The 21614-nt window shown below is 42.7% G+C and overlaps 1 protein-coding gene across 1 annotated transcript in view; it reads right to left on the bottom strand.

Moving 5' to 3' along the window:
• Positions 1-21614, bottom strand: part of SETD3 (SET domain containing 3, actin N3(tau)-histidine methyltransferase) — a 117778-nt gene that overhangs the window by 70198 nt on the left and 25966 nt on the right. Inside the window, exons 4-8 of the mRNA XM_089656399.1 lie at positions 20216-20324; positions 18289-18381; positions 17009-17160; positions 9861-9933; positions 6612-6868 (exon numbers count right to left, since the gene is read on the bottom strand). Coding sequence (XP_089512525.1) covers positions 6612-6868; positions 9861-9933; positions 17009-17160; positions 18289-18381; positions 20216-20318 — 678 coding nt within the window. The 5' untranslated portion in view covers positions 20319-20324. The remainder of the gene's footprint in view (positions 1-6611; positions 6869-9860; positions 9934-17008; positions 17161-18288; positions 18382-20215; positions 20325-21614) is intronic.

Here is a 21614-nt window from a genome sequence, read left to right as displayed (position 1 = left end):
TGATGACGTTACCGGGCGCTGATGCAGTGTGTTTCCTGAGCATGCACACTGTGAATCTTCAGACTGACGCGGCCCTTTGTAAAGCTGACAGGGGGAAGGTTGTGCTGGGTTTTTATAAATGAGCACAGACCGGCAACTGCGGGTCTTAATAAGGGACAGTGGCCTTATTTACCACATCCAAACAATGGGGAGGGGGCCATCTTCTTTGAATGCCTAGTAGCAGGACATAAAGATAGCAACATTACTACCCGATTAATGGGGAGAGCACAACCACCTTGGAAAAGGAGGCTCTAGGCCTCAAAACAACATTGTATTTATGAAGCACAAAAACAGTACCTTAGATGATAAGGCGGCTAACTTGGTAACCCTTCAAACTGAGGTAATGGCCACGAGAAAGGTAACCTTATGAAAGGATAGGGCAAGGCATGACCCCGATGGGTTCAATATAAAATCCTTAGACAACAAACCAAGGTTGAGTTCCCACTAAGTCCTAAGACAGTATACAGGTGGCACTACGTGAGCCACTCCTGAATAAAGGCCCTCACCAAGAAGTGAGAAGGAAGAGGTCTATGGAATAGCATCACCAAGGTCAAGATCTTACTTTTTCATATGATTTTATTAAGTTTCTCAACGCACGCACGCACGCACGCACGCACGCACGCACACACACACGCACACACACACACACACACACACACACCCCTATACAGTAGCCATTAAAATACTTGTAAAATACTTGTCACAGTCACAAAAATCAGTAAACATTACAAGAGTGCAATGTAGAACACAACACTAAATATAGGTGAGGATGGCATTGAAGCGGACTAGGAAAAAAACAATAACACAAAAATCTTGTATAATAAGCCACGGCAAAGCAATACTAAATGAGCTAAGATGAGCAATCTAAGTAATTTATAAAATGTATTTGGGCACCCCCTGTGCTGATATGTCAGCTTTTCTCCAAGAATGTTCTGGACTGTGCGTTTCTATTGAAGGAACAATGAAGGGGTAGAAGAGAGACATTTCTGGGCCACTAATTTGCAGGCCAGAAAGAGAAAACGTATAATCAGCATTTTGACAGACTGAGATGATGATCCTTCCGGAATAAATACTTAAGTGTAATTTTTGGGTCCATTGGCAGGTTAAGTGCTCAAGAAAGAAAAAAAAGAGAAGTCTCTTGTGCTGCCAGATATACCGTATTTTCCGGCGTAGAAGACGACCCCCTACTTTTCCTGTTAAAATATAGGGTTTGGGCTATACTCGCCGTATAAGACTACCCCTCTTCCAATGCACACCAAATAAAAATTAAAAAACATCAGATTTGATTTCAATATGGTATGGTATTCCAATGATGGGGCACGATTCCTCGCTCTGACACCAATGATGGGGCACTATTCCTCCCACTGACACCAATGATGAGGCACTATTCCTCCCATTGACACCAATGATGGTGCCCCATCATTAGTGTCAGTATGCGAGGAATAGTGCCCCATCATTGGTGTTAGAGCGAGGAATCGTGCCCCATCATTGGTGTCAGAGCAAGGATTTATGCCCCATCATTGTTGTCAGAGCGAGGAATCGTGCCCCATCATTGGTGTCAGTGGGAGGAATAGTGCCCCATCATTGGTGTCAGTGGGAGGAATAGTGCCTTATCATTGGTGTCAGTGGGAGGAATAGTGCCCCATCATTGGTGTCAGTGGGAGGAATAGCACCCCATCATTGGTGTCAGTGGGAGGTATAGCACCCCATCATTAGTGTCCGTGGGAGGAATAGCGCCCCATCATTAGTGTCCGTGGGAGGAATAGCGCCCCATCATTGGTGTCAGTGGGAGGAATAGTGTCCCAACATTGATGTCAGTGGTAGGAATAGTACCCCGTCAGTGGGGGGAGGAATAGTGCCCCATCGTTGGGGTCAATGGGAGGAATAATGCCCCATCATTAGTATCAGTGACACCAATGATGGGGCACTATTCCTCCCACTGACACCAATGACACTTGCTGACCCCTGTTCCAGTATAGTGCTGCTGCAGCCAGCATATGTGGTTGAAGCAGCACCTCTGCACTGCACACTTACCGGCTGCTCCCTCACTCGATTTTCGCGGGTCCGCCTCCTCGCCCGTGATTGGCTGCCTGTGTGCCTTTCCTGAGCTACAGTTCTGGCGGCCAATCACCGGTAAGGAGGCGGAGCCGAGCGGCAGGAGTGAGGGACTGACCGGAGTGACTGAAGGAGCAGCGCTTCCTGGACTGGATCGTCGTGGGACCAGAGCCAGGTAAGAGACAGCAGCCCTCTGCCCACCCCTGTACTTAGTGTCCCTTCCGTCGGAAGGGGGGGGCGGCGGCGGCACCGCGCCGCCCCCCTAAAAAGTGCCGCCCTGACGTATACCGGCGTATAAGATGACCCCCGACTTTTGAGAAGATTTTCAAGGGTCAAAAAGTCGTCTTATACGCCAGAAAATACGGTACTAAAAACAAAACCTAAGTGACTGCTAACACCTAACTATAATCAAATAGTGAAAAAATTATATGAAAGAAATGGTGCTGCGCTACTTATCCATAAAGTGAGTGAACAATCAACATAAAAGCAAATAAATGATGTGTAAGAAGGTGCTGCACTACTAATTCATAAGTGCGTGAACAATCGGCATCAAAACATCAAAAAAGAGTTAACAATCAGCATAAAAGCATATAACTTATGGGGGAAAAGAAAATAATCCCAGCAGATGTAAAACAATGAGTGTCCCAAGTGACAACAAGGATGAATATTCACCAAATAGTGAGTGCAAAAACCACAGAATCATCAAGTGTTCAGTGGATGAAATGCATAAAAATAAATATATGGAGAGAAAATAATGTCAATGGCGGAAAATTGTGGCATAAAACAAATAGTCCAAAATAAAACACAAAATGGTGTGTATATCTTCAGCACAAAGCCATGAAAACTCACGGGCAATCCTTCATCGCCTAGCGTGTGCGCTCATCTTCCAACTGCGACCCGCAAGGAGCCACAAAGCATAAATACAGGTAGATGATCCCAGACCGGATGGATCTCAATGGTAAGTCAAACGAAGGCTCCTCTCCACGGCATATACAGTAAGCAGTTATACCGATGTCCTTAAAAGTGTATAACTTTAAATCTCCTCCTCCTCCAAATTCCTCACAAGAAAGGATCAAAAAGAGCTCCATAGTGTAGTAAGTAAATGCTTTATTAATAGACACAAAAAAACCTACTCACATGTGTAAAACAGGTCTGCATACCCAAAAGGCAATCATTGTATTAAACAGTACAGGGTGTATGAGGTTGGGAGTAGCAAGATGGTGGATGCCCTCCGTAGCGGAATGACGTCACCATGCTTCCGTCCTACGCGTTAAGTTGAGAGCCGCGTGACTTCATCAGGCGTGACTCAATGCATAGGACGGAAGAGTGGTGACATCATTCCGGTACGGACAGCAGCCGCCATCTTGGTACTCCCAACCTCATACACCCTGTACTGTTTAATACAATGATTGCCTTTTGGGTCTGCAGACCTGTTTTACATGCAAGATTTTTTTTTGTGTCTATTAATAAAGCATTTACTTACTACACTATGGAAGCTCTTTTTGATCCTTTCTTATGAGGAATTTGGAGGAGGAGGAGATTTAAAGTTATACACCTTTTAAGGGCATCGGTATTACTGCTTGCTGTATATGCCACGGAGAGGAGCCTTCGCTTGTCTTACCACTGAGATCCATCCGGTCTGGGATCATCTACCTGTATTTATGCTTTGTGACTCCTTGCGGGTAGCAGTTGGAAGGTGAGCGTGCATGCTAGACAGTGAAGGATTGCCGGTTTGTTTAGGGTCACTGAGTTTTCATGGTTTTGTGTTGAAGATATATACACCAGCTCTGTTTTTTTGGGACAATTTTTTTATGCCACAATTTTCCACCATTGACATTATTTGCTATCCATATATTTATTTTTATGCATTTCATCCACTGAACACTTGATGATTCTGAGGTTTTTGCACTATTTGCTCACTATTTATCCTTGTTGTCACTTGTGACACTCGTTGTTTCACATCTGCTGGGATTATGTTCTTCTTTTTGCACACAAGTTATACTGTATGCTTTCATGCTGATTATGAACTCTTTTTGATGCCGATTGTTCACGCACTTATGAATTAGTAGTGCAGCACCTTCTTACACATCATTTATTTGCTTTTATGTTGATTGTTCACTCACTTTATGGATAAGTAGCGCAGCACCATTTCTTTCCTATAGGTTAAGCGCACAGAAGTCATTAATCATTTGAAATATAGGAGGTCCAATATCAAAACAATTTAGGACACCTCCAAAGCATATGGGCTTAAATAAAGTACCTCTGTAATTCAGATCTGGGCTATTAGGGGATGATGCTCTTCCTCATGAATACTACTTCTGCAGGCTATGACAACTGTGGTGGACTATGAACAATTGGATGAGTTTTTGAGTGAAGATTAGGGAGAGAGATATGATCCGTAATGTTCCTCAAGGCCAAGGACTTGTCCAAACAGGACTGAAAGAAGAACAAAAAACTCGTCCCATGGCGTACTTAGTGGGGGTAAATTTTTTCTTTGCACCAAGAAAGTCAAGCAGTTATACTGTAGCTAGTGACCGTAAACTAGTGTGGAACACATGGGTTCTTGAGATAATGGGTCTGGATGACCTGCAAGGGGCAACGGAGACAGAAAGGAGCCTATGTCTGAGCACCATGCTCTCCTCGGACAATTTGGTATGAGAATCACCAGAATGCCTTCCCATTTGCTCCTCTGGAAAAAGTAAGGCAGGAGCATGAGAAGGGGGAAGGCTTAAATCAGACTGAACTGATCTAATGAAATTTCAAGCGTCTTCACTGCAAAGGCCCCAGTATACCAGGTTCTGTTTAGTTTGTTGTTGAACCTGGACGCCAGAATGTCCACATCAGATGCCCCCCACTTGAGACGGAATGTCCGAACACAGGTGGAGTGACCATTCTCCAGGATCCACACATCAGCAGCTGAGAGGTCCACTTGACAATTTTCTAAACCTGAAATGTGTCCTTGTGATGAGCCAGCATTGAAGTTTGCTAATCTTCGTAGCTCAACACATCTGCTGAACGAACCGTTAGAGTTTTTAAAGCCAAGAACAATATTGAGATATATTGCAACTTACAGCCCTCTCATGTGGTGGTGACATAGGTTTCCTTTTCCAGGCTTTTTTTTTTCCGTTTCACTTGGTGATCCTATCAGTGACACTCCCCCTGTCCTAGGAGGACAACGTTAACCCTGCTTGACCATAGGTACATAAGAGCAAGTAGTCATCCTAAACCAATTTGGACTACAATCAGCTCCATCTCACCTCATCTCCATTACAATGGAAGGTGATGTTGTAAAGTTCACATAAAAGAACTGGGACGGCTGATAATATTGTGAGGGATTTCAGTTCAGTACACAAAGTTACAAGGATGCTGGATTTCTGGCAGGATCAGCTGGATTTTTACTGTATTTGCCAAAAATGTGCTTAGCCTGCAAAAAGAAAAATAATGCAGACACCACATCTAAGGACAGGTAGTCTGGTAAACTGATGTTTTATATAACTTTCCTCATTTATGGAAAATTATTTTACTAGTCAGCATTTATTACTGAGCACCTCAATGACATTCAGTTTGGTGGGCTTACAGTCTGTTTACTTTGTGGCTGTCTGGATGAGCAACAGGAAAGCTGCAGTATATTACATCTTTTTCTTGGTTTAGACTTTTTTTTTTTCCAGAAAAAAAAAAAAAAATTATATATATATATATATATATATATATAAAAACTATAGAGTGGACGGAAGACACTGCATTTTTCACATCTACTCTTGAGATCTGCATTGGATATAGGAATGTGATCTTTGACATACGAAGCAGAGAGGAAGTTAAACAATGCAAGATTCAGGAACTACACAGTATACAGTATATACATTTCCAGGTATATCATATAAAGGAATTGCAACACTAAATTTCAAATATTAAACAGTATCATCACATGCATTAAAGGATAAGTTCACCTTTAAAAAAAACCAAAACACAACAAATGCACATCTTTTTGCAGGTAATTTATTATTTGCACTTTATATATTTTTTTTAATAATTAGGAGCATGTAAAGCATTGTACCCCCGATCAGCAGATCATAGGTGCAATGCAAGGCTCCTGCAGATTGTCAGTGTAGCTGTCTGCCTGTACCTCGTATGGGCAGGCAGTTACTGAATGAAAGGAAAAAAATCGAACTAATATAGAGCGCTCACAAGCAACCTGGTAGTTTACTGAGAACTACAAACCGTCAGCCGCAATGGCTGATGGTAGTTGTAGTTCTCCCATTCACAGAAGTCTGTGAAAACATTTTTTAAATTGTGACAGTGGGTGTGGGGAGAAGATCCCTGTCCTGTTATCATAAGGGCTCAGGAGGGTGCGGTGGCTGCCTATTTAGTAACATGTTACAACCTAGATATGGATATAACATGTTACAAAAGGTGAACGTATCCTTTAACTGAATAAAACTATCAGAATAAAAAATGTTTTTATTATAGTGGACATGAGTCCCACTGAACAAGATGGACTGGCTATCTTGTACACATACCTGAATGACTTTGTAGAAGTAGGCATACTGACGTGCTGTGTTCTTGTACTGGCTGAATACATCAAGTATGGCTTGAGTAGACTGCAGGAAGCGAACTTCATCCTCTTCAAAATACAGAGGAGTGTCATACTTGCTGGGGAGGGTCTTTATGTACGGCAGCCAAAAGGAACTGGGATTTGCTCTCTCGCAGAGCAGGTGGAAGGCGAGGGTGATGTTCCCCATTGCCTGTAAAATTCGGTCCTGGGAGTATAGGGATCCTAAAGAAAAACAAGCAGATTTACGCTACACATTCAGCTCCCATTTTCTTATAAGGAGTACATCACATTGTCACTTTGTTGTTTTTTTTTTTATTGGTTTTGGGATACTTTTAGATTAGTTATTTTGTTTACCGTTGGGTGATAAAGTGATATTAACGTCTTATAATGACGGTTAAATATGGAAGTAAAAAGAATGGTGACAACTTGTGGAAAGTTAATTCGATCAAATACATCAGTGTTCCAGATATTAAAGTGATCCGTGCTCCGTGCTAGGTGACTCCAGGTGATGAGAACCAGTAACACTATGCACTTACCAGAAGCACATAGTACACGTGCAATAAAGATACATCCATTAAGGGGTCATCTGGGACTGGTCTAGGGCTGTGGGGGTCATCAAGCTCAATGTGGACACATGGGATGATACTGCTCACACTAGGGTCACACTCCGCTCATATACCCATCAAGCTCCAAGATCACAGCATACAGGGACACTCCAGATACAGTCTGGAGTGTCCAGACTCATTATAAGACGTTAATATCACTTTATCACCCATGCGCCTCAGTAGCGCCCACTTGATATAAGTTTACCATTTTGTGCAATATTTTCACTGTACTATATTTGTAATTGTAGTATTTAGCACCGCATATTTACTATATACTGTCATAATAATTTACGTTGATTGAGAGAATAAAATTTCGCTTTAATCCCAGTCACTCTAAAGGTCCAAACCGGATCAATCACTGTTTTTGGTAGAAATGATATTTCTACATGGCAAATAATTTACTAGCAGGTGTAGTAGAGTAATAGAAATCCAACAGACCCAACAGTCATGACATGCATGCTGCTGATTCTGTGTAATTGAATCACTAATTGAAAGGGGCATGTTCAAAATAATAGCAGTGTGGAGTTCTATTAGTGAGGTCATTCATTCTTTGAAAAACAGGTGGAAATTATTGCCCTTATTTAAGGAAGGAAGGCAGCAAATGTTGTACATGCTGGTTACAGTGCATTTCTCTCTGAAATTCTGAGGAAAATGGGTCGTTCCAGACATTGTTCAGAAGAACAGCGTACCTTGATTAAAAAGTTGATTGGAGAAGGGAAAACATATAAAGAAGTGCAGAAAATGATCGGCTGCTCAGCTAAAATGATCGCAAATGCTTTAAAATGGCAACCAAAACCTGAAAGACGTGGAAGAAAGCGAAAAGCTACCATTCGAACGGATAGAAGAATAGCCAAAATTGCAAGGACTCAGCCAACAATCAGCTCCAGGAAGATGAAAGAAGGTGTAAAGTTCCCTGTGAGGACTGTTACAATTAGAAGACGCCTATGTGAAGCCAAGCTATCTGCAAGAAGCCCCCGCAAAGTCCCACTGTTGAAAAAAAGACGTGCTGAAGAGGTTACAATTTGCCAAAGAGCACATTGACTGGCCTAAAGAGAAATGGCGCAACATTTTGTGGACTGATGAAAGTAAGACTGTTCTTTTTGGGTCTAGTGGCCGGAGACAGTTTGTCAGACGACCTCCAAACACTGAATTCAAGCCACAGTACACTGTGAAGACAGTGAAGCATGGTGGTGCAAGCATCATGATATGGGGATGTTTCTCATACTACGGGGTTGGACCTATTTATCGCATACCAGGGATCATGGATCAGTTTGAATACATCAGAATACTTGAAGAAGTCATGCTGCCTTATGCTGAAGAGGAAATGCCCTTGAAATGGGTGTTCCAACAAGACAACGACCCCAAACACACCAGTAAACGTGCAACATCTTGGTTCCAGACCAACAAGATGGATGTTATGGAGTGGCCAGCCCAATCCCCGGATCTTAATCCAATAGAAAACTTGTGGGGTGACATCAAAAATGCAGTTTCTGAGGCAAAACCAAGAAATAGAGAAGAACTGTGGAATGTAGTCCAATCATCCTGGGCTGGAATACCTGATCACAGGGGCCAGAAGTTGGGTGACTCCATGCAACACAGATGTACAGCAGTTCTCAGAAACAGTGCGACTACAACCAAATATTCATTAAGTGATTCAAAAGACAGCAAAATCTTCAAACATTTTTCAGTTTATACTTTACAGCAGTAAAGTAACTGGTTTCCACCATTCCTAGATCTAACTAGACGCTTTATAACAGGGGTCTCCAAACTTCCTAAACAAAGGGTCAGTTTACTGTCCTTCAGACTTTAGGGAGGGGGGGGGGGGAGGGGTGCAGACTATGGCCATTGGGAATGGAAAATGTTCTGGTGTTGGCGTTGTTGGTGTCAGTGGGAGAAATAGTGTTCCATCACTGGGGTCAGAGGAACAGCTCCTCATTGTTGGTGTCATTGGGAGTAGGAATAGTGCCCCATTGTTGGTGTCAGTGGGAGGAGGAATAGTGCCCCATTGTTGGTGTCAGTGGGAGGAGGAATAGTGCCCCATTGTTGGTGTCAGTGGGAGAAGGAATAGTGCTCCGATATTGGTGCAATCGGGAGGAGGAACAGTGCCCCATTGTTGGTGTAATTGGGAGGAATAGTGCCCCATTGGTGCTGTCAGTGGGAGAAAGAATAGTGCCCCATTGGTGGTGTCCGTGGGAGAAGGAATAGTGTCCCAGTGGTGGTGTCCGTGGGAGAAGGAATAGTGTCCCATTGGTGGTGTCCGTGGGAGAAGGAATAGTGCCCCATTGGTGGTGTCCGTGGGAGAAGGAATAGTGCCCCATTGTTGGTGTAAATGGGAGGAGGAACAGTTCCCCATTGTTGGTGTAAATGGGAGGAGGAACAGTTCCCCATTGTTGGTGTAATTGGGAGGAATAGTGTCCTATCATTGGTGTCAGGAAGAGCAATAGTCTCTAGAATCAGAGATAGGAAAGTGCCTCAAGGGCCAGATAAATGCAAGCAAAGGCCTGCATCTGGCCCCCGGGCCACAGTTTGGAGACCACTGCTCTAGAAGATGATCCTATGGCCAAACAACGATCCTTTGCCCGACCTTCACTTGCCGATTATGTCCTTACCCAGCACTGAATTCTTAGCGGACTCCACAGTCATTAATAACTTTCGCGGTACCCAGAGGAACAGCTCTTCAGCCTAAATGGAAGGAAAAAGATTTTGGTCAGTCTATGGACCACTTTTTACTAATCAGCCTCAAAATATTTCATGAAAACCTGTTACAAATCCTAAACCAATTCAGTACAAAAGGCTTCACTCCACATGGTGCCAATCTGTGCCATCTGCTTGTGAGCACCCCTATAGGAAAGTTGTCATTAAGGAAAACCCCCAGCTCATACCAACACAGGACTTGGTTCATATGGGTTTTTTCTTTTTTTTTTTGTAGATATTTCTATATGGGTTTTTAGTACAAAGTCTTGATTAAGCAGTCGCCAAAAATAACTTTCAAAATGTGATGGCATTAAAAGGCCTCTGAGGTTCTGGTACAAGATTGTCGACTGCTGGGGCTGGAACTTTGTAATGGGTAGAAGAAGCAGGAGGACTACACTATGTGGAAAAATTTTTTGGAATTCCCATGCAAAACAAAACTATATGGAGAATTACCTAGGTACAGTGTATGAGCATCTGACAATCAAACCAACTGTATGGTCAAAGTATCTAATCACTCCCTGCTAATGCTACCTGTACAAAAATTTTAGACAGTTGTGATTTTCTAACCTGCCCAAATCCAGCTTCAGGAAGAGATGGTTTGATGAGTGGCCTACACAGAGCCATGACCTAAACCCTAGAGGACACTTTTGGAATAAATTAGAACGCCATCTGCAAGCCAGGTCTTCTCCAACAGCGGGACTTTTCAAATAGCTAAAAATTCATAAACCAAAACGCTGTTTACCATGGGAATGCATTGCAAACCAATTAATCCGTTCCGGAGGTCAGAAAAAAGTAAAACACTAGTAAAATACCGCATGAGTTATTTTATCAAGTCATGAGGTATTTTAGTAGTGACAGCCATGTGTTAATGTTTCAGCTGTCAGTGGGGTTCCCCACTGACAGCTGAATGTAAAAGAATTGCCGGCAAATAAAAAAATTATCTAAAAAACGGCATGGGGTCCCCCCTCCCATCCATATCAAGCCGTTTGGGTCTGATATGGATTTTGAGAGGAACCCCTACGCCAAAATTTAAAAAAAAGAAAAAAAAATGTAAAAAAGGGGGGGGGGGGACGACAAGCAAGCAGCCCCCCTCCCGAACCATACCAGGCCACATCCCCTCAACATGGAGGGGTGCTTTGGGGCAGGGGGGCTCCCCTCCCCCAAATCACCTTGTCCCCATGTTTTTCGGGTCAGCGGCGGTGATGGCGGGCATCGTGACTGACGTTGGGTCTACTGCGGGGGACATTCTTTTAATAAAGAACCTATCAAAGACTGTGTCCTGTCTTTTTCCACACTACACCTTTTGTTTTTTGTGCATGTGTAGGGGTACCATGTACCCCATACTCATTCACATGGGGGGGGGGCCGGAATCTGGGGACCCCCTTGTTAAAGGGAGCTTCCAGATTCCAATAAGCCCCCTGCCTGCAGACCCCCACAACCACCGGCCAGGGTTGTGGGGAAGAGGCCCTTGTCCCCATCAACAGCCCCCCTGCCCCAAAGCACCCCCCCACGATGAGGGCATGTGGCCTGGTATGGTTCAGGATGGGGGGGCCCTTGCTCATCCCCCCCCCTTACCTGACCTGCCGGGCTGCATGCTCGGATAAGGGTCTGGAATGGATTTTGGGGGGGGGGTCCCCCACGCCATTTTTTATTTTTTTTAACATTTTGGCGCTGGAGTTCCCCTCAAAATCCATACTAGACCCGAAGGGCTTGGTATGGATGGAAGTGGGGACCCACGTCATTTTTTTATATACTATAGTGCCGGTTTTTAAATGTAATTACCGCTTTTTTTTTTCTTCACCATAGCTCTGAAATTCAGCTGTCACTCCCCCCCCCCCCCCAGCTAAAAGAAAGTTTCCTTTTAGTTTATTTCTGGACTTAAAAGAAACAAATGTTTCCTTTTAGTTTCTTAAAAGAAACAAAAGTTTCCTTTAACTCCAGGGAAAGTGACAGCTGAGCTATAGTGAAGAAGAAAAAAAAAAAAAGCCAGCAAGTGCATTTAAAGATCGGCACCGACATACAATTTGTATTGTGAAAAAAAATTGTAAAAATTCGTAAACCGAGGCATTATTTTCAATGGATTTTCATTCGTAAAGCGAAAATTACGTTAACTGAGGCATTTGTAAAATTACAGGCAGCCCCCAGGTTACAAACAAGAGAGAATCTGTAGGTTTGTTCTCAAGTTGAATTTGTATGCATGTTAGAACAAGTACATATTTTTAAGTGCAACTCCAGCCAATAAAATAATTAAATTTTTTTGGACCGCAAAGAGAAGGGTTAACACCAGGTTTATTTTGCCGTCTGTGTCTCTGTTCAGAAGATTTCCCCTCACTTTCTGTCCCAGTGACAATTGGATTTTGAAAATTTGGAGTTTTCGTGGAAACAAGGATTGGTGATAAAGCTTCGGTAAAGACACCTTTTTCCCATGATATCGATTACAGGAGAATTTCCCTTCCTAGGGGTAGATTTCCTCTCACTTCCTGTTTTCTCCCTCCGTTTGTATGTAGTAGTCGTATGTAACTCGGAGGGGGGGGCTGCTTGTAATGTCCATGGTTTTGGAACAGGATTATCAAACAAGGTCATCTAGATGTGATAGTCAGGTGTCCACAGACTTTTGCCATTTAGTGTGTCTGCAGGCATCTTCTGGCTTTTTCTGGGAGACATACATAATACAGTGGGAGGAACAGCTCATTGTTGAAATGGGCAGCACAGTGGCTAAATGGTTAGCACTTCCACCTGGCAGTACTCGGGTCGTTGGTTCAAATCCCAACCACGGCACCACCTGCCTGGAGTTTGCATGTTCTCCCTGTGCCTGTGTGGGTTTCCTCCGGGTACTCCGGGTTTCCTCCCCCACTCCACAGACATGATGATAGGTTAATTGGATCCGGCCTAAATTGTCCCTAGTATGTGTATGTATGAATGTAGGTTAGGGACCTTAGATTGTACGCCCCTTGAGGGTTAGGGACTAATGTGAATGTACAATATATATGTAAAGTGCTGCGTAAATTGACAGCGCTATATAAGTACCTGAAATAAATAAATAATACAGGAGTATATCCACTTTAACCACTTCCAGACCGGACACTTTTACCCCCTTCCTGACCAGGGCAATTTTCAGCTTTTAGCGCGATCACACTTTGAATGACAATTGCGCGGTCATGCAACACTGTACCCAAATGAATTTTACACCATTTTTTTGAGATAGATAAAGCTTTATTTTGGTGGTATTTATTCACCACTGGGATTTGTATTTTTTTTGCTATGTAAATGAAATGTCCAAAAATTTTGAAAAAAAGTGTTTTTTTTATAACATTTTGCAAATAAATAATATTTCATCATAAATCTTAGCCAAAATTTATTCCGTTATCTTTTTAGTAAAAAAAAAAAAATCCAAATTAGTTTATAAGCAAAAATTATAATTTTTAAACATTTTTTTTTACATTTTTATTTTTTATTATTATTTTTTATTTTTATTTTTATTTTTTTTTACATACTGTCACCCTAGCAGTACAGTGTACTACTTGTGAGGGGTGATGAAGATTTTTTTTTTTTTACACTGATTGCTTTTACACCCATATAGGATGTAAAAGCAATCATTTCTCTTTCTCTCTGTGTGCATTCTTGCAGTCATTGAGAAGAACTGAGTGAGCTGTGATTGGTCACAGCTTGTCACATGGTACAAGGCTTTTGTGAATAGCCTTGTACCATGTGACCTCTGTGATCATTCACAGATTTCACACATAGTAAGCAATGATGTCAGAAGTGACATCTTGCTTACTACTTTGCATGTGATCACTGATTGGCCAATCAGTGATCACATGATCGGGACCTCGTACAGAGGTCCCGTCCGACGATCGGTGTTTCACTGTGTCCGGAGGACACAGCGGGCACCGGATCGCGGTGCTGCGCGCTCCCAGGGAGCGCGCACAAGCAGGGTGCGGGGAGGCAGTTTATAGACGGCCACCCGACCCTGCAGTGCCACCGTCTGGCCGTTTATATACAGCGGCCGGTCGGGAAGTGGTTAAACATATTTTACATTTAAAACTAAAAAAACTAAAAATAAATGTGTTTTTAGAATGCCACTTGCAAAAAAAACTTGGTGGAGAGCTCCTAATAATTTGATCCACAAATACTACCAACCTCTGTTCAGTTAATTGAAACTTGTGCTTTATAATGCTGGTAGAAATTCATCCTGTGTTTCAGTTTGCAGATAATAATGGAGATGCTGGAGCTTGGCAGTCTATTACCGAGTCACCCATTAATATACACAAGCTACCTGCTGACTCCATTTATTAAAGACAGGATTTTTTTTTTCTTATTTTAACACCGAATACAAATCATGTCAAAGTGATCTGGAGGCCCAGCAGGAACACCATATACATGCAAAAAACAACAAGCCCCAACAAATCATAGGCTTACTGGAAGAGCTTTGGTAATATACAAAAAGTCTAATAAAATAATAAAACAATAATAATGGGCCGTAAGGATATAGCTATAGTCATTAAATGCTGCAGCTCAAAAGTCTGCAGTGGGGCCTAGTACACACGGAACAACACACAGTCGTGACCAAAAATATTGGTACCCTTGCATTTGTCAGATCACGCACCGCTTCGCCAAGAAAATTGTTGCAATTACAAATGTTTAGGCATTCTCATTATTTCTTTTGTTTGTATATGACACAAAAAAGTGGAGAAACCAAAAGCCAAAATTTGACACATTCCACGCAAAACCCCAAAAATGGACTGGACAAAATTATTGGCAGCCTCCATTTAATATTTGGTAGCACACCCCTGTAACCATCAGTGAGATTCTTCCACCTCTCTACTGGAAGTTTGGACCACTCGTCTTTCGCCAACTGCTCCAGGTCTCTCAGATTGGAAGGGTTCCTTTTCCCAACTATTGTTCCCAAGTGCTCTATGGCATTGAGATCTGGACTCATTGCTGGCCAGTTCAGTACTCTCCAGTGCTGTGTCTTCAGCAGGGGCGGACTGACAATTTGGAAACTCGGGCACTGCCCGAGGGCCCGGGGTCAGTAGGGGGCCCCATGAGATGCCCCTGGTACCTTTTCCATAGGCTTTTTTGAGTTTGGGCAAGGACACAGGGGCCCCATGATCCCCTACTGCCCGGGGGCCCCATGAGTTGTCAGTCCTCCCCTGGTCTTCACCCATTTCTGGGTGCTTTTTGTGCTTTGGGTCATTGTCCCGAATACAGTACAGTTACCCTTTAAAGCTAACCTATCATAAGAGAAATAAAGTCATTGATGACCTCCTTTTTTAAATGCTAATCACCTGGCTAGTCAGTTGGCCCCCTGGCTCCATGGTTTTCTGGGCTCTAGAGGAAAGGGGGGAGGTGGTAAAAATGGGCAGCTGAGCCACAGTTTTACCAACCCCTAGCCAGCCAAGCAAACTATAAAATAATAGCATTTTTAATTGAGTGCAGAGCTTTGAATTGCTTGTCAAACTTGCCCACTGGAGTTCAATGGGGCTGTGCAGCAACTATGTGAAATGCACGGGATTATGGCGTAGTAGTGCAGCATTATAAGGTAAAATCAGGCAGTAAGGAGGTCCTGTCAAATCCTCTCTGAAAAGTACTATGACTGGAAGGAGAGAACCTGAGATTAGTACAGTTGGGATTTCTGCAGATCCTGACCTGGAGTGAAGACAAGGCGCACAGCTACTGGGGTTTGCAGCATGCAGGCGCTAACACAGGAAGAACTTGGCAGGGTAGCAGAGTGGCAGATGAGCGTCAGGACAACTCCTAGGCAATGCTCTTTTGCCAGAACTCAGCCTCCCTGCTGTACTGACCAGCTCTTCAAGCTCTCTCCTTCCATCTCTCCACACACAGAGCTGTCAGCTTCCTCAGTGAGAAGCATGGATAAGGACAGCCAAAAGGGCCGGATGTGGCCCTGGGGCTGCAATTGGCCGACGTCAAGTGTACACAATAGATTAAGGTATGGTTCACAGCACATGCAGTCCAGTGAATTTTTAATCTGCATCAAAAACACATGCACAGTGTTTTCCATGAGTTCCAGTGGCTATAGTTCACACCAGTCCAGTGAGCTCCAGTGCAGTCAACAAAATGTAGAACATGCAGCATTTTTTCTGTACTGAACGCAAATGCAACATGGCAAAATGCATAAAAAAAGCACCAGAACGTATCAAAAAGGCACATGCAAAAACAGCTGCTATGTTTCTACTTCTAACCTGCAGTAAAAACTACAACTTGAATTTGTTTTTTGGGCTCACACTGATGGTTATATTGCTACACGATAGGCTTCAATGACAGTTTGCACTAGTTTGTATAAATGTATCTACGGACTTGTGTTAATAGGCAAATGCATTCAGGTGCTTTATGCTTGCATTTGAGAGCAGTTCATTCAGAATTCATGGACAGGTAAATTGGACCTGCAGTTGACATCTTATGCTGCATCAACCCATTTCATGCTGCTTTTGCAGTTTCATATACTTAAAGCGGAGTTCCACCCAAAAGGGGAAATTCCGCTTTAAAGATTGGTCCCCTGCTACCCATTAAGGATTGGCACCTTTGGGGAGCGGTGGGTGGAACGGGTTCCCCGAATTTATCAAGTACCCACTACCACGTCTGTTGCAATCGCCTAGGCGATCGGAAACGGAAGTTGTCCTCATACCCACCCTCCCCAAAGTCTTGTGGGACATGTGACAGGTCCCAGAAGACGACGGGGCCATTCAGGAAGTGCAGCGCTACTCGCGCATGCGCAGTGGTCACCCGGCTGTGAGGCCGCAAGATGTCACAGCCGGGTGCCCACACTGAAGATGCCGGCGCCTGGAATACAGGACGGCAGGTGAAACAGGCTGCGGCGGGGGCAACACGGGATCGAGGGACAAGTGAGTGGCTGTTTTTTTAAAAGCCAGCAGCTACAGTTTTTGTAGCTGCTGACTTATTTTATAAAGAGTGAGTGGAACTCCACTTTAACATCAGAACTGCTTCTTACCCATACAAGCCCTAAAGCAGAGGAAAATGGGGGTCTAGAATGTTCCACATCCACAAGAGATAGTTGAGAATGATATATTATTCCAAATCACACCTTTATCTCTTTTGTAGCTTTCAGCCCGAAGCCTTCATTAGGAAATTCTACAAGTTCAAAACCTTCAGTTGATGCCTCGTTTGTTCTTGCCCACTCAATAAGTTCAGGGAAATAATCTTCTCTCTTCCCGTCAAATACAATAGACAAGCCTACTACAAAATGTCAAAAGAAGAAAAAAAACACGTAAAAAAGTCAGCACTAGTAGTTAAGTTAAAACTGTATTAAAAAAAGAGAACCTGTCACTTTGCTGTAAATGGACAAAAGTGATGGATCTACTTCAGAGACCAATAGCTGGTCTGCAAAGGTTAATGGCTCATTTTGTCTAGGGGAGAGGAGGAATCGTTTTACTTACCACACCCTCAGCTGCCCTGGCTGGCAATGCTTCCCTATGATCTGGTGGTGGACAGTCCCTTTGCATCCTCACACCCAGTGCATGACTCTAGACCAGTGGAGTGTGGGGGCATAGATTATGTGGGGACCAATGTAGCTGCGGGGATGAGCGGAGGATCAGGTATGTAAATCTCCTTTAATTGTTCCCCTAACACAAACGAGGAATTAAACCTTGCAGTGTGGCCACAACCCCACTGCAGAGGGTAACCTCCCCCCCCCCTCCCATTTCCTGGAGTTGGGCTTTAGTAAACACTAAACAAATGGGTGCCATAATGTGTCAGATCATACCTTCCTTTTTTATTTAGGTCCCCGACATTCACACCAGGATTCTCCAAAGTCCTTGTGCAAAAAAGAACTTTCCACAAATTGGTATAGGTTTAGGTATTATCACCCAAGTGACAGTTTCAAGCCTGGCGATAGGTTGCTCAAGCACCTAGCCTGTCATTGTGTTGGGCGGGAGAGGCCTACCGTCTCCGAAAAATTGACATATTAGGGGACATCATGTGAAGATATCAGGAGATACCATGTGGACATATCAGGACACACTGTAAGACCTACAGGGGACTATTAAACAGGGATTACAGTAGGAGCATGAAGGTTGTATGTGGGCCCCTTGGACATCCACTAGACCCCAAGGTGCCTTGTGGACGATCCTGATCCGGTCAGCACATGTGAAATTTTAAATCTTCTTAAACAGAGTACAAAGTGCTTCACTTTGTCTGTCTGCACACCACCACTCTATGTGACTTGTGCCCTTCCAAGCTGTGCAGTGTAATATAAACAAAAAGGGGCAATTTGGCACAATGTGTCATTTCATATTGGTGTAAATAAAACAAACATAAAATAAGAAATCCTTGTATAACAAAAAAAAAAAAAAAGCCTTCACTGACCTTTCTGCTTTTTACGGATTCTTTCGACAAGGCTACGGATCTGCACATATTCTTCCCACTCTCTCCCCGGAGCAGAACTGGGATTACTGCACTCTGCAGGGAGACAACACAACTTAAAAGGAGGAGATGGCAATTATAACATAACAGCTTTCATGTTCACTTTAGCCTCATCAACATGTAAGTTCAGTAAAGTAGTATCTACACCCTAAACTTTTTTTTTTTTCAGTTTTGGATAGAATGGCAAAAAAAATTGGAAAACATGTCAGGTTTCATTGTCTGGGGCTCGGTTAGGGATATTTCTCCTCACGTTCCTTTTACCAGACAGGAAGTGAGAGGAAATCTGCAACAGAGAAAAGAAGTGACAATAAAAAGCTGACAAAGCATTCCGCTACCTAACGTCCTGTCCTGGAGAGCAGTGTTAATTTTGTCATCAAATTTCAATTTAGTTTTTGTGATTAAAATGCCATTTTAGTTTTAGTCGTATTTTAGTCATCTGAATTGTTTTAGTCGTATTTTAGTTGACTAAAATCTCCAGTACATTTTAGTTGACTAAAATCTTCCGGGTTTAGTTAAATTGGAATGCATTATTTAAAACCTCTTCACTCCAGCCGCACACAAATGTGCGGCCTCCCGGCGTCTGGGCCTAGACGCCAAGCGGCCGCACATTTGTGTGCAATTAAAAAAAAAAAACTATGTGCTGAGAGCGCGCTCCCTGCGCGCTCCCAGCACACATGCCCGGTATCACGAAAAGGTCCCGATCTTCTTTTTCGATCGGAACCTTTCCCGATCATGTGACTGCCGTGATGGCAAATCACGGCGGTCACATGACCCTAAAACCCCGCCCCATCTCCCGGCTTCTGAAACCCTTAAAGGGCTAGGAGGCGCCAGCGCCAAGGGGTTAAGCATTTCTCTAGAATTTCCAAACTCATAATACCCTCCTGGGGTAAAAATTTTACATAATTTATGGTATTAAGTTTGCAGTACAGACAGAACATGCAGTACAGACAGATTTAGCTGTGATATATACCCAGTGTTTATTTTGATGTCAAATTTCGATTTAGTTTTAGTCATAGTCTTTTGGCTAAAATTCTATTTTAGTTTTAGTCGTATTTTATTCATCTGAACTGTTCTAGTTTAATCACAATTTAGTCTACTAAAATAGTGTTAGTCAATGAAGGTATTTCCTTCAACAAAATAACACTGCTGGGGACAGAGAGAGTTTTTATTTTGATGGTATTTACCAACCACTGAGTTTTATTTTTCTTTACTATATAAAAAACGGAAAAGACCCAAAACTTGGGTTTGCTTACATTAAATATTTATATCTTTACCTTTAGAAAATTGGTCCCACAATCATTAGTGGTCAGTGGTACTTTAAAGCTGAACTCTGGGGGGGAAAATTTATTTTCTCCTTTGAGCTCAAGACTGATCGTACAATCACCCCCCTCCCACGCTAGCGGTCCTGTGTATGGACCGTTTCTGATGTCATCTCGCCCATAGACCAGCTCTGGACTTGGGAGAGAGCGGTTTTCCGGATGATCAAAGGTCCATGTAAATATAGCTTTTTTGTGTGCCCCTGGAAAAAAACGAGCAGTTAACCCATGCAAGTCACTGCAGGGGAGGGGAGGGAATTCATGCTGCTTTAAACCCTCCCATCATTATTGTTAGTCAGTGGGAGTCCTCACCTTCTACTGATACGTCTTCCTGCTGTGTTCACAAACAAAGTGATTGTAAAGAATTTTTTTTTTTAAATAATAATAATCATGTCATATTTACCTGCTCTGTGCAATAGTTTTGCACACAGCAGCCCTGATCCTTGTATTCTGGGGTCCCCTGCCAGAGGTCCTGGACCCAACCCCCGCGGAGTGTCCTCACAGCAAGCAGCTTGCTATAGAACAATCCAGCAAAATTCTCTCTCCATACTTACTCTGCAGTAGTTCATTGATCAGGTTCATCATCTCCTTCGGGGACACAGCTGCTGCCGCCCCACTGCCAGACTTCTGGGTTTTTACCCTGCTTTTCTTCCCCATCTCTGCCTGCAATTGATATCAGAATCAGCATCATAACAAGAGAGAACGGCTGCACCAAACACAAGGTTATTTATACAGCAAAAGGAACAAAATGTGTTATCTATATTCTGGTGCATCTCAGTTACTTGCAAAAAGATACCAAAATAGCTTGAATTTAATGCAACAAAATCATTTTTTTCCAGGTGGTTATAATGGTCACCACAGGGGCTTCTGTTGTTGTAGCTTCAACCACTTCAAGATTTAACAACGTTTAAGTTTGATTTTAGCGCTCTCACATTTTGAATGACAATTATTTGAATGACGCTGTACCCAAATGCAATTTATATCTTGTTTTCAGACAGAGTTTTCTTTTGGCGAGATTTAAAAACCATTGGGTTTTTTATTTTTTTAGTAAACAAAAAAGGAAATAAGACCTTAACCTCTTCACGCCGGCCGAACACAATTGTGCAGCCTCCCGGCGTCTTTAATAGAACATTTGTGTTCTATTAAAATAAGACATATGTGCTGAGAGTGCGCATCCTGTGCGCTCCCAGCACACATGTCTAGTACTCACGGAAAGGTCCTGATTTCCTCTTTCAAATCGGGACCTTTCCCGATCATGTGACTGCCGTGACGGTGTGTCACATGACCCTAAACCCCGCCTCCTGAAACCCTTAAAGGGCCGGGAGGCCCCGGCGCAAAGGGGTTAAGAAATAATTTTGGAAAAAAAAAACTCTTAGTTTTTTTTCTAAATAAATTAGTGACGCACCGATATATCGGCCACCAAAACATAATCAGGTGAAAGTAGGGTTACTGGCGTTTTGCTGATAGAAAAAAAAAAAAAGCTGCTGATAATGATAATTGACTTAAGGCAAAATCGCATCTCATTGACTTCAATGCAAAAACGCCTCTATTTAAAAAGGTTTTAAATTTTATATACACATTACATTTTATGTTACTGGATTGTATTTTTAAAATTCAGATTTAAACTTATATCATTTTAAAAACTCAAATACAAATATATAACACAAATATAAAAACAAACGGTTTTTCGGTTTTAGGCCAAGTGCATCCTGAATTTTCGGTTTTGTGTAGAATTTACATTTCGGTGCACCACTAAAATGAAGCTTTCTTCATTAATGCCAAAATGTATTCTGCAATATTTCTTTAATAAAGATTACAACCTATACCAGCGTATATTATTTGGTCTTTGTGAAAGTTATGGAGTCTACAAACTATGGTGTGTGTATAGATCTATATCTTTTTTTGGTTTTGTTTTTAAAATTGATCATTCCGGATGTACTGATTGCCCATCTC

The sequence above is a fragment of the Staurois parvus genome, unplaced genomic scaffold, assembly GCF_062004578.1.
Source record: "Staurois parvus isolate SC_StPar_1 unplaced genomic scaffold, SC_StPar_1.0 ptg000026l, whole genome shotgun sequence".
NCBI lineage: Eukaryota > Metazoa > Chordata > Amphibia > Anura > Ranidae > Staurois > Staurois parvus.
The sequence above is the reverse complement of the archived record's forward strand: the minus strand, read 5'-3'. Positions and strand labels throughout refer to the sequence as shown.